The sequence below is a fragment of the Vicugna pacos genome, chromosome 7 (genome assembly GCF_048564905.1).
Source record: "Vicugna pacos chromosome 7, VicPac4, whole genome shotgun sequence".
Taxonomy (NCBI): domain Eukaryota; kingdom Metazoa; phylum Chordata; class Mammalia; order Artiodactyla; family Camelidae; genus Vicugna; species Vicugna pacos.
Window position 1 is genome coordinate 10,643,871 of NC_132993.1, and position 26,780 is coordinate 10,670,650.

The 26,780-nt window shown below is 52.1% G+C and overlaps 3 protein-coding genes across 10 annotated transcripts in view; 2 read left to right on the forward strand and 1 right to left on the reverse strand.

The window, feature by feature from the left end:
- Positions 1 to 19,382, forward strand: part of KEL (Kell metallo-endopeptidase (Kell blood group)) — a 193,693-nt gene extending 174,311 nt beyond the window's left edge. Inside the window, exons 5-23 of one of the 3 annotated variants that reach the window (XM_072964298.1) lie at positions 218 to 337; positions 554 to 681; positions 900 to 1,044; positions 1,343 to 1,519; positions 3,170 to 3,294; positions 3,596 to 3,742; positions 6,809 to 6,871; positions 6,962 to 7,150; positions 7,397 to 7,545; positions 8,643 to 8,772; positions 14,884 to 14,994; positions 16,093 to 16,191; positions 16,432 to 16,509; positions 16,932 to 17,032; positions 17,212 to 17,322; positions 17,465 to 17,532; positions 17,753 to 17,922; positions 18,270 to 18,365; positions 19,098 to 19,382. In XM_072964298.1, the coding sequence (XP_072820399.1) occupies positions 634 to 681; positions 900 to 1,044; positions 1,343 to 1,519; positions 3,170 to 3,294; positions 3,596 to 3,742; positions 6,809 to 6,871; positions 6,962 to 7,150; positions 7,397 to 7,545; positions 8,643 to 8,772; positions 14,884 to 14,994; positions 16,093 to 16,191; positions 16,432 to 16,509; positions 16,932 to 17,032; positions 17,212 to 17,322; positions 17,465 to 17,532; positions 17,753 to 17,922; positions 18,270 to 18,365; positions 19,098 to 19,259 (2,169 nt within the window). In that variant the 5' untranslated portion in view covers positions 218 to 337; positions 554 to 633 and the 3' untranslated portion in view covers positions 19,260 to 19,382. Of the gene's footprint in view, positions 1 to 155; positions 338 to 553; positions 682 to 899; positions 1,045 to 1,342; positions 1,520 to 3,169; positions 3,295 to 3,595; positions 3,743 to 6,808; positions 6,872 to 6,961; positions 7,151 to 7,396; positions 7,546 to 8,642; positions 8,773 to 14,883; positions 14,995 to 16,092; positions 16,192 to 16,431; positions 16,510 to 16,931; positions 17,033 to 17,211; positions 17,323 to 17,464; positions 17,533 to 17,752; positions 17,923 to 18,269; positions 18,366 to 19,097 lie in introns of those variants that run through there. The other 2 variants (XM_072964299.1, XM_031674493.2) reach the window with 2 other exon arrangements.
- A 209-nt stretch (positions 19,383 to 19,591) lies between these two features.
- On the reverse strand, positions 19,592 to 20,915 carry LLCFC1 (LLLL and CFNLAS motif containing 1). Its single transcript, XM_015244269.3, has 2 exons — positions 20,673 to 20,915; positions 19,592 to 20,152 (listed from the first exon to the last, which is right to left on the reverse strand). The coding sequence occupies exons 1-2, from the start codon at positions 20,824 to 20,826 to the stop codon at positions 19,974 to 19,976; spliced, it is 333 nt and encodes a 110-aa protein (XP_015099755.3). The 5' UTR covers positions 20,827 to 20,915; the 3' UTR covers positions 19,592 to 19,973.
- A 588-nt stretch (positions 20,916 to 21,503) lies between these two features.
- Positions 21,504 to 26,780, forward strand: part of TRPV5 (transient receptor potential cation channel subfamily V member 5) — a 34,365-nt gene continuing 29,088 nt past the window's right edge. For 3 of the 6 annotated variants that reach the window (XM_072964309.1, XM_072964304.1, XM_072964308.1), the window contains exons 1-6: positions 21,504 to 21,783; positions 22,351 to 22,456; positions 23,861 to 24,007; positions 24,487 to 24,599; positions 24,992 to 25,134; positions 26,640 to 26,756. In XM_072964309.1, the coding sequence (XP_072820410.1) occupies positions 25,010 to 25,134; positions 26,640 to 26,756 (242 nt within the window). In that variant the 5' untranslated portion in view covers positions 21,504 to 21,783; positions 22,351 to 22,456; positions 23,861 to 24,007; positions 24,487 to 24,599; positions 24,992 to 25,009. Of the gene's footprint in view, positions 21,784 to 22,185; positions 22,240 to 22,350; positions 22,457 to 23,860; positions 24,008 to 24,486; positions 24,600 to 24,991; positions 25,135 to 26,639; positions 26,757 to 26,780 lie in introns of those variants that run through there. The other 3 variants (XM_072964305.1, XM_072964307.1, XM_072964306.1) reach the window with 3 other exon arrangements.

Here is a 26,780-nt window from a genome sequence, read left to right on the forward strand (position 1 = left end):
CCTTCGCCTCCCCTGGAAGCTGAGATAAGGGAGGAGGGGAGGCGCGAATGTTTCCCGGCTGATAAACAGGCTCCGCCCAGAGGCCCATAGTGTGTGTGTTGGGAGGGATGGGGGGGTCAAGTGGCAGAAGTGCCCTTTCTCAAGGAAAAAGGAACTGGGGTGGGGGAAGGAGGGAGGTTATTTCCTGAATCCCAGTCCTCAGACTCAGCACCTACAGCAGAAACAGGAAAGATTCTGGGAGCCAGAGAGGAGGACAGACGGACGGCAAGTCCCCTGGAGAAAGCCATCCGCTTTCGGAGTCAGGTGCCCAGGACAGGAGTGGGGCTGGCTGCTGTGGGTGAGTCCCCTGCTCCCCGACCAGAGAGGAGGGAGGTTTGCAGAGTGGGAACGGGAAGCGAGAGGGAGGTGATGGGAGAGGGAGGGAAACAGTGGCACCTCTAGGGGAGAGCTTTGTTCCGAATCCCAAATGGGAGCACTGCCTTGGGATGAAAATACGTGTGGGTGAGGAGGGTGGTAGGAGGTGTCAAAATGGCCTGATATAACTCTCTTTAAGGTACCCCCTTCCTGAGCCAGCTTCTCTGTCGGTCCTCCTCATTCAGCTCAGCAGGGTGGAGACAAGAGTAGGGGAGAGCTATGGGGCCTGAGCGAGCCAGTGGAGTGGGCACTCGCCAGAGACGGGAGGTAAGTGATGTCTTTGACTGTATGGGGCAGATTTATGAACCTTCCCCAGCTCTCAGGGGTCCAACGAGGGCTGGGTTTGGGAGAATGAAGGCACTGTCTCTGTGCGAGGGGGCCATACCACTAACTATTCACTCTTTTTTCTCTCCCCTTCCCTTTCCCCACCCCCCTCTCCCAAACATCTCCATCTTGTGCTTTTCATGTCCTGTCTCTCCACTCAGAGGTCTCCAGAAGAGGGGCTGTCCCCTGTACAGAGCAGACGGTGGGCGATGGCCAGGCGGGCGCTGATGGCAGTCCTGTCTTTCAGTCTGGTCCTCGGTATTTCTCTGCTGCTTTGGGCCTACGTCTTCCGGGGCTGTGGCCCTCGTAAGCAAAATCCTAGAGCCCTGCCACCCGGTCAGCCTTCCCTCAGTCATGGACCCCATCTGCCCATCCGTCACCCTGAGGATCTGTGTCCACGGATTTATATGTCGCTCATCCTAACCTCCCAGGCCCCCCGGGCCCCCCGCCTCTTCCTCCCTGAATCCCACACCTGGCCACTAGTCAGATCATTTCATCCTCACCAGGGTCTCCCTTCTTTTCCCTCACCAGGCATCCCTTTGCCTAGCCCCTTGGGAGAGCCCTCATCACTTTCTCTTTCCCAGCTCTGAGCTTTTGCCCACAGCCCCCTGTAAGACGCCCGTGTGCTGGGATCTCCTGGATCATTACCTGGCCTCTGGAAACACCAGTGTGGACCCCTGCACTGACTTCTTCAGCTTTGCCTGTGGAAAGGCCAACAGGACCAGTAATTCTTTGCAGGCTCTCAAAGAGGAGAATAAAAGGCGGCTTCGGAGGATCCTGGGTAAGGAAGGCAGTGTGGAAGGTCCTCTGTGCCGTGGGTGATGCTGAGCCTGGAACCTTCACGGCTGCCCCAGGCCTGCGCGGCTGTGGGGCAGCTGGTTTGCTTAGTGCTCGGCTGGCTCTCAGGGAGCTGCCTGGGTTTGCTTCTCCATCGCCGCTCCTTTCACTTCAGGTACCTCCTCTCTTCCATCTCTTCTGGTCCCTCCCTTCATCTTTTCTTTATGCAATCCCCATCCTCTTTCCTTTTCCATTTATCCATGATTACTCCATTCTCTCCAAGTTCTCCCTTTTACCAAGATCCATCTTCTTTGTTATCTCCCTTAAAGTTTCAATTTCTACCTTATGCCCGGTGTCTTCCCCCATCGGCATCTGCTCAACACCTGTTGCACTTTAATCCTTCCCTCCATCACTCATTCTTGAGCCTTGAAACCCTTCTTGTCTTCTAACACCCCCTTGTCGGTGTTATCCTCTCCTCTCCCATCACTTCCCAGCTCCTCTCTCCCACCATCATCTCCTGTTCTCCACTGGAACCTTGGACCATGATGTGCAAGTTGAATTGGAAGAAGCTGGGGTGATGGAGATGGGTGATTGAAGATGATGGTGGGAGGAAAGAAGTGGAAGAGTGGGTGAGAAGTGATGGAGGGGGCTTTTTCTGGTCACTTGTAAGGGAATGAATATAGATAGGCACAAAAGAGATGCTGGGAGAAGAGGGGGCCACGAGCGAAACCCCGGAGGTAAGAAAAGTCCTGTAGATAGTGGCTGTGGAGAAGAAAAAGAATGGAGAGGAAAGCTGGGAGGAGGAACTGAAGCCAAGAGGAAGTAGGAAGTCAGTCCCAGGAAGCTGGTGGATGGAGACAAGGATTTGGGAAGAAGAACGTAACAAAAGGAATGCATTTCTAGTCTAAGGGAACCTGGAGAACCTCTTGACAGTATCAATTGGCATTTGAAAGAAATAACTGTGTCCCTCTGCCCTCCACCTTTTAATGGGAAGAGTGGAGGTAAGCATTCCCCTGGTAGAGGGTCACGCTTTCAGTTAAGGCACAGACAAAGAGAAAAAATGTGCTCCAGACAAATTCTGTTGCCCACAGTGGAGTGGAAGGTTGTCAGGGGGACTGAGGGAGAGGCATTGGATATTAGGGGGTGGTGGGTTCACCTGGATACGTGTTTGGGTCATTGTCGTGTATTTGTCTCCTGGGATCAAAGAAGGGGCGGAGTCTGGACCAGGGGAGCCCACCTGTTTCTTCTCTTTGCTAAACCTTTCCTCGTGCGCTTTCCTTTTTCCAACCTCTCAAAATTCTCTGATTGCCCCAATTTTTCTAATTCCTTCATTCATCTCCCTCCTGCCTCTTACTTCTGCCCCCCCCACCCCGTTCCGCTTATTCCATCTCTTTTTTTCCCTTCCCTGTTCCTCCTGATGTCCTTTCTCACCTGTCCCTTCTCTTCCTCGTTGGCTCCTCCATGCCCCTTTCCCTGCTCTTGTTCTTCCGTCAAGTTGATCCATTTTCTCCATTTTCCTCATCCCTCGGTCCCTCCCTTTCCCTCCATTTTCTTGGGAGTCTTCCCCCCTTTCCTATAATCTTTCCAAAGCTCACCTCCCCTGCATGTCTCTGTGCTGCCCCACTCCTTTAATTCTCCCGTGCTTCCTTTCTAGAAGCCCCAGGTGCCTGGCCCCTGGCCCCTGGGGAGGAGAAAGCCTTCCAGTTCTACAACTCGTGCATGGACACAGGTGCCATTGAGGCTGCAGGGGCTGGGCCCCTCAGACAAGTTATTGAGGAGGTGAGACCTGGGGCGTCGGCTATTCTGAATACATACAGACCAGTCTATGCTCAGGGCTGCCATTTTTTTTTTTTTCCCTAGAGGATGGGTCTCTTTCCTAGGGATTTAGGGGGAAGATGGAAATGGCCGTCCCCTGTGGAAGAATTAGGAGCTTGGTGAGGGTAGGGAAAGAGGGACAAATGCAGAGCCATAGCGGCGTCAAGAGACTCAGAGGAGAGGTCAGGAAGTAGCTCTCTGAGCAATGAGGGGTGGGCTTCAGAGACCGTACCCCTAGGCTGAGCCCTGTCTCTCTTCTTCCCAGCTCGGAGGCTGGCCGCTCTCTGGTAACTGGACTCCCTTGGGCTTTAACCACACTCTGAGCCTTCTGATGAGTCAGTATGGTCACTTCCCATTCTTCAGAGCCTACTTGCGACCTCTTCCCACCCCTCCACACGTGCCGGTCATCCAGGTGAGGGGTGCACTGGTGAGAACGCAGTGAGCCCTGGGCCTGCCTCCGACACGAGCCTGTCATCTCTTAGAGGAAGGTTGCAGGTCGAGGAGACAGGACACATGTGCAATGCAGGGAAGAGACTCAGCGTGAGGGAAATTATTGGTGTGGGAGCCAGGGACCGTAGGTGAGATTAGGGAAGGGGACAGCTGGGCCAGTCCTGGGGAGACAGAAGTGGTTCTGCTCTTCCTCGCTGCTTATCTGAGTCACCCCCCGGGGCTCTGCCCAGTTCCTCTACCAAGAGGAGTGCCCTCCTCTTATCTACTCTTCATCTTCCCCAGAGGAACCCTTCTCATCCAAGAGAGAATCGCGCTGCTCTCTCTGTTTGAATGCCTTCGGTGGCTCACGAGGTTATCGGGCACTGACTCTTAATCTTTAGCTAAGCCTTGCAAGTCTGACCCTTCCACACTCCTCCAGCCATCTCTGCTCCTTACAGCCCAAGCCACGCTCACTCTCTTACAGCTTCAAGGGTAGTCCTCAGTCTTTGCATACGTGGCCCCCTCTGCCCGCAACGCGCCTCCTCAGTCCTCACACTCAGCCTTGAAAACTCAGACATATTTCTCATGTTTTGACTTCGATGACTGTCTCTTCCAGGAAGTCTTCACTGACACCCTGGCTGAGAGTCTGTCAGTGAACCCCGCTCTGTTCCCATCTCCCCTGCTCGCAGCGTTTAGCACTGTGTCGAAAACCGTGAGCCTCTTAAGAACAGGCCCACACCTTACCCATCTCTGGTTTTCAAGACCTAGCACAGGGCCAGGCGTTAGAGGCCCACCCCAGGTGTTTGTTGAGCAGGTAAATAAATTAAAACCTTGGAGGCACTGGGATCATGGTAGACAATGTGATGCTCTATATTTGGCCCCTACTCTCAAAAATTCCACAAAATTATATGATGATGAACATACAAGAACTGATAATCCATATGAGGTAGTCTCAAATTCAGTTCTAAAGGGTGTGATCAGGAGTGTAACTGATGTGGTCTTTGGAAATTAGTTAAGATCTGAGGAGTTTAAAGAAAAGCTCAGAGAGGGGAGAAATGGGCTGAGCTCTGAAACATGGTTGATTCATACAGGTGACAATGATGCTAAAGGGACTTAAAAGGGCTGCCAGGAAGTCCTAAGCTAAGGGAAGAGCCTAGAATGGTGTGACCTCTCTATGAGGTCAGTGAGAAAGCTGGTCTGTTGAACAGAGGGTTTGGGGATAAGGGTGGGAAGCAGTGGGAGGTGAAAATAAGGCTGTAGACATGAGGTTGGGCCTGACCGAGGTGATAACTTTTGACATAATAGAAAAAAAAATGCTACCAAGGCCTTTCAAATATGATGGTTGGACAGAGAGCCTAAGTGGAGTCAGCAGTTTCTGAAGGCAACGTGGAGGTGCTGAGGAATCCAGATGAGCAACCTTGAGGCTCTGAACTAAGACGATCGTGGTAGAAATGGAAAGCGAGGCCAGGCATGAGGGTTTAGGCGACTTCATCCTAATGGCCATGGTCCCATCACATGGTGATTCTAGAGAACCTGGTAACTGATTGAATATCAATAGAAGAATTCGAGAAATTGGAAAATGACCCCACAGTTTTGATTTGGTGTGAGTGGGAGGAGAGTGGTTACCATGACCTTAAGACTGCACGGACTCCGAGGGGAAATAAAGGTAGAAACAGCGGACTACAGGGTGGGTGTCTCAGTGAGGTGGGGGCAGAGAAGACTCAGGCGGTGGGAGTCCGCCCAGCACAGGTGAGCTACAAAGGACAGGGGAGAGGCCAGCTTCAGGAGGGGGGTTGCCAGAGACTTCTGAGCTCAGAGAATAAGGAATGAGAAGGCGTGATTGGAAGCCTAGAGATAGCATCAAAACAGCCATGGAAATGGACACAAATCGTACGGAGTTCAGGAGGAAGGGAAGGAAGTGGAAACAAGGGCATAGGTGACTTTTAGTTCTTTAACGTTTGGACATCAAATGTGAGAGTCAAGTGAAAGTTCTTTTCAAGATAGGGGAAAAGTATATAGCTCCAGGTGGGAGTACAATATTGAAGTTGGGGAAGAAATACAAAAAATGTGGAGCAAAGATCTTCAGAATAGAAACAAGGACTCACCAGTGACAGAAGTGGGCTGAAGCAAGTGAGGTGGGCGGGCCACTTGCCTAGGGTGCAAAATTTAAGAGGGTGCCCCAAACTCACTAATCAAGATAAATAGTATTGCAATGAATATTTTTAAAAATATCAAAGTCAATGCAATAATCCATGATGAGCAAAATATCAAAGTTTTGTTCATTGTGGATTTTCTTGGAAAAAATTTCTTTTCCCCAAGTGGATCAAAACTCTACTGTAGACTTTTTGGAAAACATCTATGATTTTAAAAAAGTGATAAAAAAAATTGTGGCTTTTTGGGAAAAATACATGATGAGCAAATTTTTGCTATTTTATTCTGCATGGATTTTTAGCATTAATTTTGATTTAAAAATATACATTAAGATATTATTGATTTTGATTACTGAGTTTTCAGTGCCTCTTTTTAAAAATTTATTTTCATTTATTTTAATGTATTTTATTTTTCAAAATTTTGTTGGGGGAGAGATAATTAGGTTTATTTATTTTTTTAAATGGAGGTACTGGGGATTGAACCCAGGACCTCGTGAATGCTACCTCGTGAATACTCTACCACTGAGCTATACCCTCCCTCACCTTCAGTACCTCTTGTATTTTGCATCTGAGATGGCTCTCTCACTTCCTTTACCCTAGACCTGACCCTGGCACAGGGAATGGCTCCCTTCAGGACATGGCTCACTATGCTTCTCTCTGTGCTGCTGAGCCCCTCCAGACTGGTTGAAATACCCACCCTCTTTTCACATGTCCATGTCTGGACTCTTTTCCCCCAAGCCTCTCACCCCCAGCCCTTCCCTTTCCTTGCACTCTCGCTCCTCCTGTTTGCCCTCTTCCGTTTGTCTCCTAGGGCCATCTTCCTGGTACATTTCCACCCCCCACACCTGTCTTCTCCTTCTTCCACATTCCCCACTTCTCTCAGTCTCTCTTGTGTCCAGATAGACCAGCCAGAGTTTGACATTCCCCTCAAGCGAAAACTGGAAGTGAAGACCTATACCCAGGTAAGATGGTGCCGGGGACCAAGGCCCTAAAGGTCTGTGCCCAGGGGCCGATGGGGGCTGGGGGCTGTGACTGAGGTGGCCCTTCCCCAGATCCTGCGAGAGTACCTGACTTACCTGAATCGCCTGGGAACCTTGCTGGGGGGAGACCCAAGCAAAGTGCAAGACCACGCCTTCTCGTCCATCTCCATCACCTCGCGGCTCTTCCAGTTTCTGAGCCCCCTGGAGCAGCGGTGGGCGCAGGGGAAGCTCTTCCAGATGGTCACTATTGACCAACTGCAGGTGCCTTGAACCAGGGCCTGGAGGAAGATGGGCATGAGGGTCTTTATTCCAGATTCTCTTGACCTCCTTGTCTTCTTTCTCCTTGTTTCTTTAATTTCTTTCCATCCCTAACTGTCCTGGCTCCACCCTTTCCCCCAACCATCCCTCTCCCCACTCCCCCTCCTACCCTGAGGGAGGGGAAGCCCCCTCTCCCACCTCCTCTTCTCCTTGCCCGTTCCCCCTTAGCCTCTGTATCCCTCCTTTAAGGAAATGGCCCCTGTCGTCGATTGGCTGTCCTGCTTGCAAGCGACATTCACACCGATGTCCCTGAGCCCCTCCCATCCCATCGCAGTCCATGACCTGGAGTATTTGAAAAACATGTCGCAACTGGTTGAAAAGGAGCTGTCGAAGGACAGGTTTGCCCCCACGTGGGAGGGTGATGGAAAGAGTGTGTGGAGCCAGAGGCCTCAGGGACAAAGGAGACTTCAGAGAATGCAAGCTAGTAAGGGCCTCCCAGGAAGATGGGAGGGATCCAGGGTCATACGGGGGTGGAGAAGGGGTGGGACAATCAGCCCAAGAGGGCACAGAGGAAGCAGAAAGAGAGGCTTGGAGGGCATGGGGTAGGGAAAACGCACATGAAATGAGGCACACAGGTATCTGACAAGACATGGGGTTTGCTGCAAGCAGTATGTAACCTGTGAAGGGACTCTGAGCTGTAGGAGATGCTGGAAGGCCAGTTGCTGGGGACAGCCAGCGCATTTCTGTCCTGTCTGCAGCTGAGGAGTGCGGGCCGGAGGAGGAAGCATGTGAAATGAGTGGACGGAGGAGGTGAAGGCTGGGAAAAGCTGGGAGGTGGGGGCGTTTCTCAGCTGTAGTGAAAGGGTTCTGGGGCCCTTGTAGGAGAGATCAAGAAGTCGAGGGGGTGGGGGACAGGAGGGTGACGCTCTCTGTTGGGCTCTCTGCTGTCCCTGATATTGTGTGGCCACCACTTGAAGGCAGCGGCTTCCTTCCAGGGCCTCCGGCTCAACACCCTTCCTCATAGTAACTCAGTGGCAGCAACATCTGGAAATTCAGAGGGAAGCAAACGCAGGTGCGAGGAGGTTTATGCAAGAATACAAATCAACACCCCTAAGAGAGTTGCCAATAGGGCAGAGAAAGGCCCTGGGTGCCAGCTTTGTTGTGCTTAGAAGGTACATCTTAGGATGAGCTGAGGTTTCTTGGTTGTAGAATTTGTTCAGTCTAAGTCCAGCCTTCATCTAGCCTAGAACTTCTCTCCCTGTGGCTTGAGAAGTCGGCCTCTTCATCTGGTTCTTTCTTCTCTCGTTCTCCACCCCCATCCCAACCCACATCAAGAAAAGCTCTTCTTGACGTGTTCACATTAAGTTATTCTCTAGGAATGCAAAGGAGAAGGGCTTCCCCTGGGAGTACCAAGGGGACTCACACACGGGGAAGCACTTCTCGTGGCTTCCCCATAGCCCCGGGGTGTATGTGTGGGTCTCTTTTCTCTCCGCAGGGGCTTTCTGCAGAGCCACATGATCTTGGGGCTGGTGGGGACCCTTTCTCCAGCCCTGGACAGTAAATTCCAAGAGGCACACAGAGTGCTGAACCAGAAACTGCGGGAGCTGACAGACGGACCACCCCTGGTGAGAGAGGAGGGAGGAGTTCTCCCAGATTGGGGGCGAAAGGAGCACCTGCCATTTGCAGGGAAAGATGCTGGCATATCTCTCTCAGGGATGGGCGTGAGGACAGATGCCCCTCAATGTCTGGGCCCTCCAGGGGAGCAGATCGGTGGGCACATGCCGCTCACACTGAGAGCTGAGGCTCCAGGTGCCAGACCTTTAGGCACACATCTGGCTACTTCTAGAGCCTTTTGCTGAGTGTTAAGAGTTTAGATAGAAAGCTCTAAAATTATCAAGAACTGCTTTTCCTTTGTCATGACTGTTTGCCTTGTTATGCTGAGCACTGTGATTTGAGGACCTGGACCAGAAGCCTAGGGTTCGTTGGGTGAGAAATGGGTGCAGCATGGCAGTGGCCTTCCCTCTGTCTAGGTGATTCCAGTGTCTGATGCTCAAATGTGCTTCACGAAGAGCTCATGTCTGCCATCCCGTGGGATCCAGGGGCCACACCTGGATGGTGTGGTGCAGATCCCAGCGTGTCAGAGGAGGGGGCTCTGTACCCAATGTGCTTCTAACCGAAGTCTCCTCTGTTCATGCTCCATTACTGAGAATTTTGAAATCCTAGGTTGACACATCCAAATGCAAAAGGAGGCATGTAGAACATTAGATGCACTCCCACCTCAGTCAGCACTTCAGGGTAGTCTTGACAATCACTGGGTTTCTTTTCCTTGTAATTTGTGGACCATTTCTCTGTCTTGAAGAAACTCTTTGCTTTAGCAAACTGAAATATTTGTGGTATTCACAAAGGGGAATTGTATACATGAGGACTGGAATGTAGTTATTGCCTATTGAGATTTTATAATATGCTAGACATTTTTCTGAGCCCCTTAGATGTATGAGCTGATTTAATCCCCACAATTCCATGAGGTAGACACACCGTTCTGTCCTTGTTTTATTGATGGTTAAACAAGGCATGCAAGTTAAGGATCTTGCTGAAGTTAATACAGCTAGGAAGTTGTTAGAGCTAGGATTTGAACTCTGGCAGTCTGGCTCGAGGGTCTGTGTGCTTAATCACCGTAAAAAAAAAAAAATTCCTTAGGATTTTCTCTCAGGTGGGCTGGTCCCCAAGAAGCTTCTGCCTAACCTTTCTGTTGATGCACATGAAGCAGGACAGACCCCAGATGCTCTTAGTTGGGGTTGTTACAGAATCTCTGGCAATGAATAACTTCCTGTAAATCCCAGAAGCATGGTTTGGTGGTACTTCTTGAAGGGTGTTAGGAGTACCGACATTGAAACGCACACAGAAAACTTACAAGGCTTACAAATTGCTAAAGCCACTTCCCTCTCTCTTCTCTCTCTCTCTCTCTCTCTCTCTCTCTCTCTATATATATATATATATATATATATATATAATATAATAGATCTCCTTATAGATCCATTAGGATGTATAATTGTCCTTGAGCTTAAAAGCTGAATCAGGCTCTATCAACAAATAGTTCTGCGACTTGGGGAAGCCCTTTCAGCTGTCTGGAACAGCACCGAATACAACACATAATATTAACAGCTGGAATACATGCAGAAGTTACTCTATGTCAGGCATTGCTCAATGTATTTACTCCTCCCAGAAACACTCTGAGGTCCTCAGAAAGGACAAGTACCTTCCCCCAGACCACACAGCTCATAAGTGAAGGAACAGACTCCAGAACAGGTCTGTCTGACCCATGAGGCCATATTTTAAACCACATACCGTGCAGGATTGAGAAACAGTGGGCGGTACCAAAAATGCATTGGCAAATTCTTTCTATAAAGGTCAAGATAGTAAATATTTTAGGCTTTGTGATCTGTGTTGCAACTACTCAACTCTGCCCTTGTGACACAAAAGCAGTTGTATGCTAAGTAAATGAATGGGCGTAGCTGTGTTCTGAGAAAACTCTGGTTTAGACAACAGATACTCTTGGAATTCCCAGGAGGGAGAGTCAGGGTGGGTGTAAATGGTCAGTGGGATGTCTGTGCAGGAGGCAGGGTGGGAGGAGTGTCTAGGGAAAGGAAGGGGTTTTCTGGTAAAGGAAGGGTTATCGTTTTGTGGGGCAGACTGGCTAAAACTTGGGGCAGTCGGAGGGATCCCCCTGGTGGCTCTTGGCTGAGAAGAGGTGACTGGGCTTGTGGGGAAGGCTGTCCCGCTGCTGTGCTGGAGCCTGGCCTGGGGTTTGAGAATCCCAAACCAGTGCAGCTGAAACAGAGAAAGCGAATAAGGCAACAGTAGGGAGGAGATTAGAGAGGGGAGGAGGGGCTTGTCCAGGGTCTGGTCGGTCACATAAGGACTTGGGTTTTTCTCTGCATGAAACAGGGGCCTATGGAAGTGTTGATCTGTTTTATGTTTTAAAAGAACACATTTTAAAGATAAGCAGCAGTATTTCTGGATGGATGTGTGATATGAGAAGAAGAGTGAAGTCAAAGATACCATCAAGGTTTTGGCCTTGATTTGACCATAATGTGTGTTTCTATCTAATGATCATTAATTACAGATTTCTGACCGTATTCTTCTGGATGAATTCTAATTTATAGCATCCTTATTTAGAGAGACTGCTGGGTCTCATTATCTGACCACATTTTGTTTAATTGTGAAGAAGCAGTCAATGGGAATGGCTGTTGACCCAGGTCTTTCTCATATTCAACTTGAGAAGCTGAGTTTGGGGAATTAAAAGCAGAACTTCACATTTGTGTCTATTCAGTGTGAACTATTCCTACTCAGCCCAGCACCCCAATTTATTCAGGTAATTTTAGTCTTTGTTTCAATCAACTGTTACTTCTGCCTCGGGTCATGTGCAGTTTTATTTAGTGCACCTCCATCTCGATTGCTGTTAAGCCTCTGCTCCAGGAAGAGCATCAGGTCAGGTTATTGAAGACCCAGCTCTAGAGTCATTCATCTGTTTATGCAACAAATATTTATTGAGTGCCTACTATGTATGCCACACACCTCTCTAGGCACTTGGGGTGCTTCATGAACAGGATAGACAGAAGTCCCTGCCCTCAGACACATATTCTAATGGATGCAGAGAGACAATAAACTAAGTAAAATATGTCGGGCAGTGACAAGTGCTGTGGAGAAACGTAACAGGACAGAGCGGGAGAGGCATGCTAGGTGGGGACGTATTACAGGTTCAGTGGGGCGGCCGGGGAAGCTCATACGAACTTGGAGGCGTGAGTCATTGACATTCCCTTACGGGTGAGTCAGCTGAGAAGCCACTCAAATCACACTGTCTTCTAATGTAGATTTCTCCATCTCATTCACAAAGCCGCAATTTATGGTTTTACCAGATGCCTTCTTGAAATCGAAATAATGCCAACAGCATGAGGTAGAACTTCAGAATTCGCAGGGTCCCTTCCCTGTGCCATCTCACCTGCTCGTCCAGGTGGCTCTGTGAGGAAGGCAGAACAGGCTCACTTTTATCGCTGATGTAACTGCAGTACGAGGGTTTAAGTTAATAATCCACACTTAGTAAACGCTGATTTCTCTGTTCAGAGGGAGTATTGTGGACGTCCTCAAGGATGAATCTGGCCTAGGGGTGTGTTTGGTTGGCTTTTAAGTTTTTCTTTTATAGACTTTTAATTAAAGGCCAACTTTCAAAAATTAGGCAATAGCACACCAAAAGTCAGATTTCCAGCTTTTTGTTGTTGTTGTTGTAAAGGTGAGCCTCCAGGGGCAACACGTGTCTGGAGCTGAGTGATGGGGCCTGTCGGGCTGGGTACCTCTCCACAGTTTGCCCTCTGTGTCTGGGGGTCCGATGTAGACTGCTTCTCTCAATTACGTTACCTCATGGCCTCTACTTCAGTTTGTGACTCCTGATCTATGGTTTATCCGGGTTTAATGACCCTTTAAAAATGATGAAATTTAAAAATGATTTGGACATTACTTGTCCTCAATGATCCTATGCTGGACTTTAGTTACACATTATTTTCCAAGTGTTCAAAACTAGTCGGTTTCATGATTCATTCTAGAATTTTGTGTAGAAATTCACATTAAGGATTCCTGGCTGGCCTGTAATCTCGAAAATCTACTTTCCCTCTACTGAAAATTGCGCAAAAATGGTTTTCTCTCCAGACTCGTGGAATTTTTTTCCTGATGTCTATCATGTCTGTCGTTACTCACGGTTCTAAGGTTGTATCTGCAACTTTTTTTCTGGCCCTTAAAATTAATCTGCTGAGCTTCATTATCTTGGATTTGAAGTATTTCTTCCATCCTTGATATTTTAGTGGTGATTTTTTTTCTTTCTCTTTCTCTATTTTCAATCAATATTTTCAATCTCTGTTTTCAATCACCCTCTGCCTTGAGAGACAGCTCAGATATTTATTGCCGGAAACAGATGAATATAGAACCCACCAACCTCCAGCCCTCAGGCTTATGTTTATTTATAGATTCTGGAAGTCATATGACCCAGCATCGTTGTGACCAAAAGAATCCCAGAGTGGCACTGGGGGAGCAGCGGGCAGTCCGAGGTGGTGTCCATACTGTCCAGGAACCAGGCTGCGGGCACCAGCACAGAGCAGGCAAAGGCTGTTGGAGACATGGGCAGGTGCCAGCGAAAGGGACCAGGAAACAACTCAAGAACCTGGAGGCGTGGAGAAGGCAGGCAGGTCCACATTACTAGGCTCAAGGCTGATGTGTTTGCCGTTCTCCTGGGTGCGGCCCTCCACCCACACCTGCCTGTCTGGTGAAAGGCAGTCTCAGACCCGGGCTTGTCATCGGGGCCTGCGGGGGATCGACACTGAAGGTGGCCAGCAGATTCTGCACTTTTCACACTTGTGCTTCAGAGCTCCAACTAATACACCACAGAGCATGTCTGAGTTCCTTCCGCTTACCAGGAGAAGGTCTTCAACAGGCCTCACCATGAGGGGGCAGACAAGAACACACAAATGGGAGCCACCAGGCCTGGCTTGGCCTCCAAAACGATAACCACCCTAAGAGACAGGCCCGGGAGTGTCTGCTACAACGATGCTGGCTTCCTTTTGAGCTCCTCTTTCGTAGGAAACCCCATAAACTCTCTTCAGTCTTAGGACCAGCATGCAGAGTAGCAGCTTAATGACTTTGCCTGCGAGGAGATCTGTGGGAGTAAATAAGTTACAGGAGTAAAGTCTTGTGACCTCATCCCACTCAGCCCGAATTAGCATATTAGCTGTTTTCACCTCAAGTCCCAGCTCAGTTTTCCCTTCGGCCAGCTCTCATTCCTCATCCTTGGTTTCTCGGCCAAGGATGTGTTTCTCAGCCACCCTGCATCATCTCCAGCCGGACCCTTGGTTACCTCTTCCAAGCCATGCTAGCCCGTCGCTGAAACCTCCCCAGCATCTCTCTTGCGTTTCTTAGTCTTTCCGTCCTGCTGTTAAGAAACACCCTCTTTGCGTCTTTGTCTCACCATCTCTCTGCCTCTGAAGTTGAAGACATCCATCATTTCATCCTATATTCTCTTCCCTGACTTGGCTGAAAGTTTCTTAGTCTTTATTTCTTATTCATATGTTTAGTCTTTTCTTTTGTCCTCTTCTCCTATCAAACAATATGGCATCAAAAACCCAATTCCACCCTGGTAATTTTTTTCTCTATAAGATCTTACCATATGATCCACTAACCCTTTGGAGAGTCAGGTGGGCGAGGGGAGGTGGAAGTCACCTCCAATTTCACCTTCAATTTCCATTTTAAGGAAAGGAGCGTGGGAGGATGGGAATCACTGCTGGGATCCCAGAGCCCCCCGCGTGATAGGTGGGGCACGTGGTGGGTGGGGACAGAGTGGCAAGCAGACCTGCTGAAGTTAAGAGGGTTGGTTCTGGTCCTCTCCTTCCCAGGAGCCATCAGTCGTCCAGAAGGATGCCTCCCAGGCATCAAATTCAATAGACAATGAACAAGGATAGTTTGCCCAACGCAGGCTCTTGAGGCTAGCCCTGGAGGAGATGTGAGCTCCTTTTTGCTGACTAGCAATAACCCCATGTGTGTCACCAAAAGGGGTTAGAGAGTAAAGCGAGACAAGTCCAGAAAGTTCAGAAAAGAGGGTGTCCTCTAGGGGTGAAGGTCTAGGTAAGATTGGCCTGGGAAAGTGGATGAGGAAGAACCCTGGATGGGATCCACTCATTCCAGCTTTGTCTCTGTAGCCCACCTACCCTCGCTGGATGATGTGTGTGGAGGAGTCGGAAGCCTTCTTCGAGCCCACGCTGGCAGCCTTGTTTGCCCAGGAGACCTTCGGCCGGAGCACCCAAAGTGCTGTACGTGAGGGCTCTCCCCCAGCCCACGTCCCTCCGCCCCTTCCCACCCCACCCATCCTCTCCTAATTCTTTTGACTTTGCCCTTCTCCATGGTATCTGTGGTCAGGGAATCAGCAGCTACAGAGAGAGTTCACCATGGGAGGGAGCCCAGAGGAGGGCGTGCTGCATCCGTAGGGTCTGCTCGCTTTAGCTTCAGGACACAGTCTACACAACACACATTAACCTGGACAAGTCACTCCACTTTCCTGCTCACGTGTTTCCTCAACCGTAAAATGGAAAATTGAATCCTATGACCTCTAAGGCTCCTCCTTGTTTATCTATGATTTATTAACAGCACGTGAAATGACGTGAGTGGAATGCTATAATATTAAGAAGTGCAAATAAATAGCTACTGAATGCTTTTCGGTGCCTACCGTGTGCCTGGTACCCTTATAAGCACTTTGCAGGAACTGCTTTAATTCCTAGTATCATTCTACTTTCAAAGCAGACAGAACTGGTGCACAGAGGGGTTAAGCAACTTGCCCACGGTCACACAGCAGAGTTAGGGTTTAAACTCAGGCTTCTGCTCTTGCCATCCATTTTTCTCCGTCAAGAAAGGAAATGTGCAAGAGGGTAGATGGCTGAGAAAGCAGTAACTGCAGCCAGCGTGTGGAGCTGGGAAGGCTTCGGCTTGTTGGGAAGCAGGAGAACTCAGAAAGATGGAGACCCTTAAGAAAGAGGGTGTGAGGACTAGGGCCCTCGAGAGCAGAGAAGGGAGTGATGGTCCTCTTCCTCCCTCCACTTTCTGAGTCAACCGTCTGGCCCAGAGAAAGGACAGTGTCTCCCCTGCAGGCGGAGATCGCCCCAAGGAAAGGAGCTGCCTCCCCCTTCAGCTCTCAGGGGTGACCAGTTCCCACCTTCCCCTTCTGGGCTTCGTACCTCCTTCCTGTCTCCATAGCTCTCCGACCCTGGGGTTTTGGTCACCTAGGAAATACCGTTTTCCCCTTCCTCTTTTTGAGATTGTCCCCCTTCTGGCAGCTCCTCAGGGTCAAGGCCCCTGCCTAGAACCCAGGACTGAGGCTGATCCTGACCCATTTGTTTCTCTGTTTCTGCCCACAGGCCATGGAATTATTCACTGTAATCAAGGAGGCCCTCATCACTCGCCTCCAAAGGCTTCCCTGGGTGGATGAAGAGACCCGGAAAGAGGCCCTGAACAAGGTGAGACCAGAAGGAGACAGTGTGGGAATGCGTAGCGGGTGTAAACTGCATGTTAGGTCAAGAGATCACTGTGACTGGAGGAGCGTGCTGAAGGCACCAGGGCCCAAGTATGAACACCGACATGCTGCACACACATCCGGGGACAGGACCAAAGGAGGGGACGAGGGCAGTGAGCAGGAGAAGTTTCTCCTGATAGACTCCGGGTGGCTGGGTTCCTTCCACCTTCCTGTCTCTTCCCAGGTCGCACAAGTGCAGGTGAAGATGGGGGCCCCGGAATGGGCCCTGAAGCCAGACCTGGCCAGACAGAAGTACCATGATGTGGGTCCAGCTCCTCTTTAGTCCTCAACTGCCTCACCGCTCCGACCCATCCGAGTGGCAGACAGTCACTTTCCTTGGTTGATCCTAAGCGACCCCTTCCTTGCCCTGGTGCTGCCCGGACTTGATGGTCAATAGCCGCACTGTGGGTCTTGCCAGCAGAGGGATAGAATCTTTTCAGGTCACAATGAGTGTGTGCGCACACGTGTACGCATGCATTCATGTGATTTGCTTGAGTGTGCTTGCGTGCCGGGACGTGGGAAGCCCGTTGCACCAACATGTGATGGTGTCACAGTGCTGGTTTTCGACTGCTTCGGGGATGTCTGTGTGTCAGGGCTTATCTGCCTGGGTTCAAACGTCCCCATCAGGGTATATCAGTGTGCATCTACATTGGTGTATTCGAATTGCCTCCTGCCTCCTCCCAGATACAACTTCAACCCAGCTTCCTGCAGTCCTTCCTGAGCTGTGTCCGATCTCGCCGAGCCAGAATTATCCGGAGTTTCTTGCAGCCTTTCCCCCACCACAGGTAGGAGAGCAAGGGAGACACAGACACCGCATCCCAGAAATAGTGTCCAAAATTAGCAGGAAAGAAAACCAGGGGCTCAGGGAAACAGGAACAGTGACGGTATTTGGGAAGGACTGCACGCGTCTGGGGTGGGGGAGCAGTAATGATGGAGCTGATGTTCGCGTGTGCTCTTCCCACAGGTGGCAGGTGCCCCCCTGGGGGGTTAATGCTTACTATTCAGTATCTGACCATGCGGTGGTCTTCCCAGCTGGACTCCTCCAACCCCCATTCTTCCACCCTGGCTACCCCAGGTACGGGCCGTTCCATGAGGGTGGGCAGGAAGTTTCCCAAGAGCGATGGGCCAGTGTTACGATGAGTGATGGAGGTGGTTGGAGAATTGAAGCCAAAAACTTGGAAGGATTCTGGGGGTGAGACAAGCCCTTGTCTCCCCAGAGCCGTGAACTTTGGTGCTGCTGGCAGCATTATGGCCCATGAGATGCTGCACATCCTGTACCAGCTCTGTGAGTACAGTGGGCCACTGGGAGGTGAGGCCGCGGGGAGCCCAGAAGACCCCAAAGGAGGCCTAGAGGAGGAGAAAGGGAGGTTGTGCGAGGGCTCCAGGTGGGACAGTCCTGAAGCCTTTGCAGTACTCCTGGGAGCCTTCCCAGTTTGTGGTACCCCCACGTCTTCACCTCTTGCGTCATGCCTCACCGTTTCATTCTCTTGCCCCATTTTCAACAGTATTCCCTGGGGGCTGCCCGGCCTGTGACACCCGTGCCCTACAGGGGGCGCTACTGTGCCTGGAGCGCCACTATGCTTCCTTTCCATTACCCAAAGGAATCTCCTTCAATGGCTCCCGCACATTCCTGGAGAATGCCGCCGACACAGGCGGGCTGGCCATTGCGTTGCAGGTAACTCACATTCCAAGGCCAGGAGCTGTTTTAGCCAGCAGAAGAGCCTGCCTCCAGTTTTACCTTCCATCATCCCTCCTGCAAACATAGCAGAGCTTTCTGCCCTTCCCATCCCCGCTGAACAGATGGCAACTTGAGGACCCCCTCCTATTCCATGGAGCCTTCTTTTCTTTCCCAGCGCTCTTACAGCAAGTGCATTTTCTCCTGGCCCAGACCAGTGTGTCCGTGCAGAACTTGGGAAGACGGGCCATGAACTGGTTTTGGATATTGTGGGTAGGGCGGCAGACTTCCCAGTGGCCACAGGTCTGAAAGCTAAGGGCAACCCTCCATCGCATTCCCATATGCAGGCATACAACAAGAGGCTACTGTGGTACCGTGGGGAGACCACCCTGCCCCACCTGGACCTCAGCCCCCGGCAACTCTTCTTCCGAAGCTATGCCCAGGTAGGCAGCTGCCACCTCCTGCCAAGACTCACTCCGTGTCAGATAAATACCCTTCTGTTAACACTCAAAGAATCTCTCCTCCCTGAAAGGAGACATCTTCCCCCAGTGTCCCCAACCCTCTGCTGCACATGTCCCCACTGTCATCCTTTCACACATGTCCTCTTGGGACCGTCCCTTCGTGGTACTATAAATTCTCCCAAACTCAGCACCCACTTCCAAAAAAAGAAAACTCTACTCCCAAATCCCTCCTTGGGATGAACTCAACATTTTTCTTCTCTCGTTTCTTCTCCTAGAAATAGAGATCCCTTCCGAGAGTCTTAACAGACTGTCCAGAGACCACATTCCTCCTTGGAGACCTCATCCCCAGATGTGGTCCCACCCTGACATGACCCCTGCCTAAGTATCACATACTCTCTCCACAGACACTGCCCCCAATTCTTCAGTACACTTAAAGACCCCCTCCCGCCCACAGAGTTCTTACAACAGACCCTACCTCTCAGTCACTTATAAATGGTATGACTACACAGCCCAGCCCTGCCTCAGACACCTGCTGCCAGATTAAACGACCCACAGAGAGCAAATATCTTCCTTTCTCCCTGTGGCCGTGGAGCATTCCTCTCCCCGCTCGTTGTCTGCTGTCCCTAGTCCCACCTGGTCACCAGGTCTGCCACGTCCTACTGACCCTGATGCCTGCTATTCTCCTTACCCTGTTGGACCTCTTTTTCTCCCCAGGTGATGTGTAGGGACCCCAGCACCCAGGATCCTCGGGACACTCACAGCCCTCCTACCCTTCGAGTGCATGGGCCCCTAAGCAACAGCCCAGCCTTCGCCAGACACTTCCAGTGTCCCCATGGTACCCTCATGAACCCCTCCAGCCGCTGCCAACTCTGGTAACCCGGCCAGCTACCAAAGAGATCTCAGCACAGACGTATCAACATCTCCCTTCCCCATCCATGGATTCAGGGCAATATCTCCTCTCCCCTTCCGTTTCCCAAATAAAAGCTGGCCCTTGGTTTCTTCCTGTCTGTTAGGAACTCTTTCCTGCTATGTCCTCTGCCTAGAAGTCAGAAAAATAGGGGGAGAAAATGCTACGCAGAGTTCCACAGAGCCGAGACAAAGAGAGAACCGATGATTGGGGAACTGGTGGGTCTAAATGTTGGTGGGCCAAAGGCGGGGTGATGAAACAAACCAGTAAGAGACTAATTGTTTTCAGGATTGTTTTCCAATTGTTTTCAGGATTTTATTGTTACTACTCTTATTGTTGCTGCCTCCTCCCCAGTCAGATATCCTGAATGAAGCCAGGAGCTGCGGGGAGAGAGAGGGGCAGGGGTCTGATATCTTAGCTCTTGGAGATGGCTCTCGGACTGTGAATGAGGAAACAGTAGGGCCGTGGCTTTGGGCAGCTGGAAGGCCAGCTCATGATCTCTCTGATGCTGTATCTGAGGTGAAAGGCCGCTGGCAAGAGCCAGGAAGCCACATGCATGTCTCCCTCGGGAGAAGCGACCTGGAGCCCCGTGGGGAAAGATGGTCAGTACGCTATCATGAAGCGGAGGTAGATATCCAGGTCCTCATCCAGGAACCAGGCCGCCACCTCCGCCTCAGCATCCCTCATAAAAAAACCATGATGCTGGCCAGGTTAAAGCAGAAGGTGAAGTCAAACAGGTGGTCCCGGAGAGCCGCCGTCTTTGATGTCCTGTCGTCCTCCTGCTGGGCCATGTCCACTACTTGCCGCATCTCACCCACCGAGGAGGCCACGAAGTGCTCTTCAAACTGTTCTCGATCCTGGTCTAGAGCAGGGGAGAGGGGAAGGCGTGAAAGGACTGGTTGTAACCTGCTCCCCCCCCCACCGCCCCTGGTCCACACTGGAGAGGGGAAGAAGTCGGGGACTCTGGGAGCCCAACCGTCCGCACACTGTTGTCCTTGACCACAGACGTGAGGCTCCATCTGGAGGTCTCCTCTGCTCCGTGTGCAGCCACAGCCCCACCTTCGGTGTTCACACACCCCCTTGCCAACTCAAACGGCCTCCTCCAATGTGTGACATCATTTGATGGGGGCTGGGGACCATCTTAGAGAAGGATGAACTTCACAGACCCTCTTCCTCTGGTTGCCCCCAGGAAAGCCCCATGCAGTTTCTGGGGCAAGGAACCCCCGCCCCAGACCCCTTCCACGACACCCATGATGCAGGGGTAGGGCCGGGGGTGATCACACGTGCCCCAAGCCTGTCCTGGCTTCCACTCTGGCCTGACAAGTGGGACTGAAGGCAAGGAGCTCCAGCCCCGGCCCAGGCACTGCCCTGTCTTCACCTACCGGCAGCCGGCGTTTCCTCTTCCTGACGCCTCTCGCTGGGGGCTGGGCTCGCTTTCTGAGGCTTCACCCCCTTCATCCGCAGCAGCAGCAGGACGGCTGCCAGGAACGCAGCCCTGTGGAGCTGGGCGCCCAGGGAAGTCATGGGCCTGCCCATCTGCTGCCAGTGGCCTTCCCTGCTCCCCCGTGACGGGCAGGCTCCCCCCACCTCCCTCCCCTGTCCCTTGTCCTGGCCCTTACCCCTTCCCAGCACCGTTTTCTCCCCTTCCCTGCCATAGGACCTCTGACGTCATGAGCTCTGTGACATCACAGCCATGGCCCGTCCCTCATTCTGAGTCACCAGAGAGTTTTGTTGGCAGGTGAGAGAGTAGAGTCACCAGCAGGGGACCAGAGGGGGCCGTCCTGTGGAGAGCAACGGCGACGACTTAAGAGTTTGTGTGGAGTCCTTTCACATCCATTGTACTGTCAGATCCACATGGCGAGCAGGACTCAAAGTCATAGTCCGGCCATACCCATTATAGAAATGAGGACACTGAGGTTCACAGTAGAAATGACTTGCCCACTATAGGTTGCACAGAGAATAGGGGGCAGAGCAGGACTCTTGACTGACTCTTTAGATTCTAAATATCACACCTGCCAACACTCTTCTGTGCGGCCTTTCTTGAAGGAAAGCCGCTTGCGTAGGCTGAGGCCCAGGCGGGATGTCAAAATGAGGACTGTCACATCCTGGGCTGTGCATGGAACTCGGGCCCATCAAAAATGAGGGAGGGGGAGGCATAGGTGGAGGAGGGGGAAGGTCCCTGCTCTGTGTGTGAGAGACAGACAGAGAGCAGAGTGCGCTGGGCCCAAGTGGAAACTGCTGTCTCTCCTCATCCTCCCCCAGACTTCCCCCTCTCCCAGCCTTTGCCCTCTCGTACTGACAGACTGAACACCCTCATTTCACAGCCTCTTGTTCTCTCGGATGCAGAGGAACGGTTGTTAGAGTCTCAGTCTCTAAAGGGTGGGAGGATTAGAGCCTTCAGACAAAAACCAGCATGGCAGAGGCAAGGATCCCAAATAACAAATCTCAAGAAACTGCCTTCATGTCCCAATGCCTGCCCTGCCTGTGACCCTGGTGAGCGCAGACCTGTTGGCGGGAATGGACTGGCCAATTAGCATCTGCTTCCTGGAGCTGAGATGGTCGGGGTTGGGGTGGGAGGGGGGTGGGCAGGGGGTGTGGCATTGGGGAGACAGAATGAAGGCTTGCCCCAGAAAACCAGAGACAGATACAGGCCATGAGCCACAGGAGGGGTGCTGGAACAGATGGGAGGGGATCTTAGACCCACTGGAACCATCACCACCAGCTCAGGCCACTCCTGGTGTCCATGCATTCCACACCTGAATGCACCGCCGAATGCAGGGGCGAGGACATGTGCAGAAATGTGGCTTCCCCTTCTGAAGAGGGGAGCTCGGAAATGAAGGGGGCATGTGGGACTTCCCTCCCATGGACGCTGCTGACGCTAGCATCCAGGAGGGTCTCTCCTGGACAGCCGACACTGCCTCCAGTCTTCTTTCTGATGATCCAAGCCAGGTGACAGGGTGACTGGGGAGTGGTACAGGACGTCACGTGACGATGGGAGAGGCAAGAGTCAGGTAAGGGAGTGACCCTGTTCACCCCTCCCTTATACTCATTGACCTGCAGGATCAGGAAATGATGCTTGAATGGAAAAAAATTACTAACCTCCTCCTGGCTACTTTGGGGAGGAGCCTCTGGGTTCCCAGCAAAATGAGAAGCCATCTCCCGCTCTGTGAGTGCTGGTGGGGAGGGCAGCTGGGGGTGGGGGCTGTCTTACAGGGGCGGTAGAAAGACCACGGTGGCCCTGACCACCACTCCTCCATTTCCTCACCACCCGCCTGCCTGACGCCCTGTGCTGAGGAGATAAATCCTCCTTGGAAGCCAGGAACCCCTTTACATTTTTTACTTACTGAAAAAGTACAAAGGGAAAAAGTATGAAGAACAAAAAGGCTAGTACTCCCACCATCCGATGACAATCAGTATTAATGTTTTAAAGTATTGTATTCAAATTCTTTCCCTAGGCTGTGGGCAGGTGGGGTGGGAGTCTAAGACCTAAAAATTGAATTTCAGGTTTATGGGTGTTCCTATTATTTATTCCATCAGAATAAGAGGTCTGGATGCTTTGGCACCAAGGGGCTCTGGGACACGACAGTGAGGTGAGGGGCCCCAGACCAGTGCTTAAGGACTCGCACTAGACCCAGAGGCATCACCGGGCTGGGGAGCTGCTACCCAGAGGGGAGAGAGTTTGTAGGTGTCCTTGCCCACAGAAAGCTGAGGGAGGATGGAAATGGATCAGAGGAGAGAAGAGAAAATAGGGAGGCGATGCAGGCTCTGACAAAGGGGATGGAGGGATGGGGAAGGAAGCCAGAGGACAGAAGAGGAGAGAACTCCTTAAAGATTAGGAAGCCATTTCTGAATCTCCAGCCTTCCAGGTGGGACAGGTGGGACAGCTCCGTCCCCTTCAGGCACCTTATTCCTGTCCCTCCCATTGGAGGGGACAGTGCAGGCAAAGGAGCGCAAGTGGGAGGGGGAGACCGGAGGTGAACTTAGGGAAGAGGGGGGTGCCTTTCTTCCCCTGGGACCCAAGGACCAAAGACTGTGCCCTTGATGGCCAGCCCCGTGCACCTGCTCTGTGCGGCTCTGACCGGGCCCTCCCGCCCCTCCTCCCTCCAGGACTGGCTTTATGGGTTGAGTGTTTCCTGGGCAGGTGCTCCTTTCCTCGGCCGGCCCCTGCTTATCAGCTCATCTACACCCCCCACCTCACCCTTATCGCTCTTTCCATCTCCTTAGACTGGAAGTCCCAAGGCTTCGGAGGTCATTACAGCCCCACACTGCCCCAACCCCCAGCAAAGCAGAAAAATGTCCCACAAGGTGACCCCTCCCCCTGGCCAGCCGGCATCTCCCCCCTCCCTGGGTGAGAGCATGTTTCCTCCTGGTCTCAGGCACCTCCTCTTCCTTTCCTTTTTTATATTCCTTTCAGTTTTTGTCCTTCTCTAAAGGTTATTTTGTCCATCCTTCAATCTCTAGAGGAGCCCTCTCTTTCTTACAGCAAAAGAAGACAGGCGTCCCTGCTCCTGAAGACCCCCAAGGGGGAGGGTCCCCAGCCTATCTCCACCCAAGCCTCTCCTCTTTCTAGGTAGAAGGTTCCCCAGAAGCAGCGAGATCTGACGGCTGATTTGGACCAGCTCCAGTTTTGCCACCAGCTGTGGGTAATCACACCTACTTCTCCGTGCTCTGTCTTCTCACTCAGGAAATACAAAGAGAACCTTCATCTGGCTCCCAGGTACCTCACTGATCTATTGAGTGACTCCAATTTGATAATATGGATATACCTCTTTGAAAACAATCAGGAAGAGAAATAGAAACTAATACCATAAAATAATTTGACAGTCTTATCTTCTTTACTCAGACTCCTCCTATTGACTCATTCCTGGAGAGAGTCCCGCGATTTCTTCTACCTTCGCCCAGTTCCTGCTGTTCAGTCTCTGTGGACGCACGGGGCTCTCTGGGGTCTCCCCTGACTGGCAGGGAGGGGCTGGAAGGGAAGCGAAATCACTGGGCTTCTCCCAGAGGAGGGGCAGCCAGGAAACTCCTCCTTTGAGGCAGAGCTGCAGGATAGAGGGCAGGGACGGCCACAGATCAGAGGAGCAGTCCTGGGGTCTTTTGAGCCCTTCGGTCGAAGGAGAGTCAACAGTCATCGAGCTGTTACGATTGTGCTTCACTGACACTTTCGTGAGAGTGGGTAATACTTCGATCTTACAGATGCACTGAAAGCTCACCTAACTGATCTGGAAGGACTCAGAGCCAGGATTCAAACTCGGACCTGCTGATTGCTGAGCTGGAGGGCTTGGCTTCCGTACTCTCCTGCACCCCAGGTAATCCCTCGCCGTGCTGGTGGGACCCACCTTGCAGGCTCTGTTGCAGCTCCCCGTCCAGATTCCTCTGCCCCACCCCTCTGCTGTCCTGGTCTCAGCCGCCCTAGCCTATCGACTGGAGCAGGCTCCCTCCTCCCTCCCCTCCAGGCTCTATGCCCCCAAGGACTCTCTCTAGAAAGAGCTCCTCCCCCTCCAGGTAAAGCCTGTCTCCTGGCAGGGTCCCAGTCCCCTCAGTGCACGTGCACACATACCCACCCCACAGCCGCAGACTGCACACACATCATACTGGAGATACATCCTCTTTCAGTCCCAGCCCCAGCCGACCACCCTTCAGGGGCCGCTGAGTCCTAGACCTGCTCCCTTTAACCACATCCCTGGAACTTAATTGTCAGAGCCTGAAAGGAGAAGGCATGGGGGCTTCTCCACCCAAGGCAAGAGGACTCTGGATCCAACTCCAGAAACTTCTGACCTCGCTGGTAGGACAGCAAGACCGGGATCAGGGTCTGGACGAGGCCTACATGCTGCAGCAGAAGAGGTAGGCTGCCCCTCCCTTCCCCTCCACCGAGCCTGGAACCCTCCAGCCCACTTGGGTCCTTCTCCCCACGAGAGCAGCCCAGAGCTCAGTGCCAGGCGCTGGGATGCCAGCCCCCCCCCCCCCCCCCCCCCCCGTTACCAAAGCCCAGCAACCTCTGTCAGTGGCAGTGGGGGGTGTGGCCTTGGGCCATGGAAGGTGGGGGCAGAGTGCTGCCTGGGCTCTAAACCTGGTGAAAGAAGGGGGCTTCGGGGGCTCCAGAGGGACCAGACAGAAGAGGCCGGGGTGCTTGGCAGGGGAGGAGTGGAGACAGGCAGGTGCAGGCTTGGGGAACAGGTTGTTGGGGAAGGGCTGAGAGCCTGTGAGTTTTAGGAGACTCGTTGAGTTGAAGGAGAAAAAGTGAGGAATTAGAATGAGAATGCAAGTTGATGGCATGGGGACAGAGGAGGAGAACTGTGTTCTGTATAATGCCTGGAGCTGACCAGCTGGCCAGGGAAACCCAGGCGACGTCAGGGAGTCCCACTAGGGACCCACATAGACCATCTACCTTTTATGAGTCTCCTGTGTTCAGGGCTGTGCTAGGTCCTACGGGTACAGAGATGAGGCCTGTGTCTGCTCCTGGGACAGTTTGTGGGCACTGGTATCCCTGGAAGGGGAGAGCATCTTACGGCCAGCCCTGAGGTCCAGAGCCTGGAAGACCAGCCGGGGCAGCGAGCCATCCTGAAGGCAGGCCTCTGCCTCAGTGTTTGGGAGACTTGTCTCCCATCGGAGAGCTGCCACCAGCAGATCTGGGGGCTGGACAGGGCTGGACTCAGGAGCACATGGCCTCTCCAGTGGCATAAGTCCTTCAGAAGAGCTTCAGAAGAGCCCAGCATGTGGCTGAATGCTCTGTATTATCGTCTTAAAATTCTTAATTTTTGGACCAGGGGTCCGGCAGTTTTACTTCGCTGTGGGCCTTGCACATTGTGCAGCGGGCCCTGGGTGCTGTCTGAGGCCTCATTTGGGAAAGGCGCTCTGCTTGTTCACCACCTCCCATCCCAGGCCCTGCTAAGGAAACTTTAGTTCCCTTCCCTTCCTCCCTCCGGACTTTCAAGTGGAACTAGGGCCATCTTGGGAGAGTGCTGGGTTCCAGAACTCCCTCTGCAGAGGGCAGGGGGCCGGGGGCCTGAGAGCCGAGGCTGTGTGCAGAACCCTCGGTCCAGGAGAGAGCTCTGGAATCCCAGCCCTGGTTGCTCTGGGCTGAGTGCCCTCACATGGATGGATGGTCTAGGTGAGACGGGGCGGGGGCTGGTCCTCACTCCTCGGCCCCTCGGAGAACACTTCCCTGAGGGGCAGACCTTATCTCAGCCTTGAGATAAAAAATCTACTAAAAAAAAAACCAAACTTCTTCCCATCAGCTTATGGAGCCATTGGAAGAGAGAAATCTGGGGCAAGGGACATCACGGGAGCCACTGGTCTGTCTGTTTATCTGCCTTTCATCTCTCTCCTCCTGACCCTCAACCTCCCAGACCCTGTGTTCACCTTCAGAGCCAACACACACTTGCCCGGCAGGAATCAGCTGGCTGCAGCTTTATCTCTTGTTTGGTTCGTGCAGGCAGGGGAGAAGCAAAGATTAACCGGCAGAGGTACCACAGGACGGGTATCTCCCC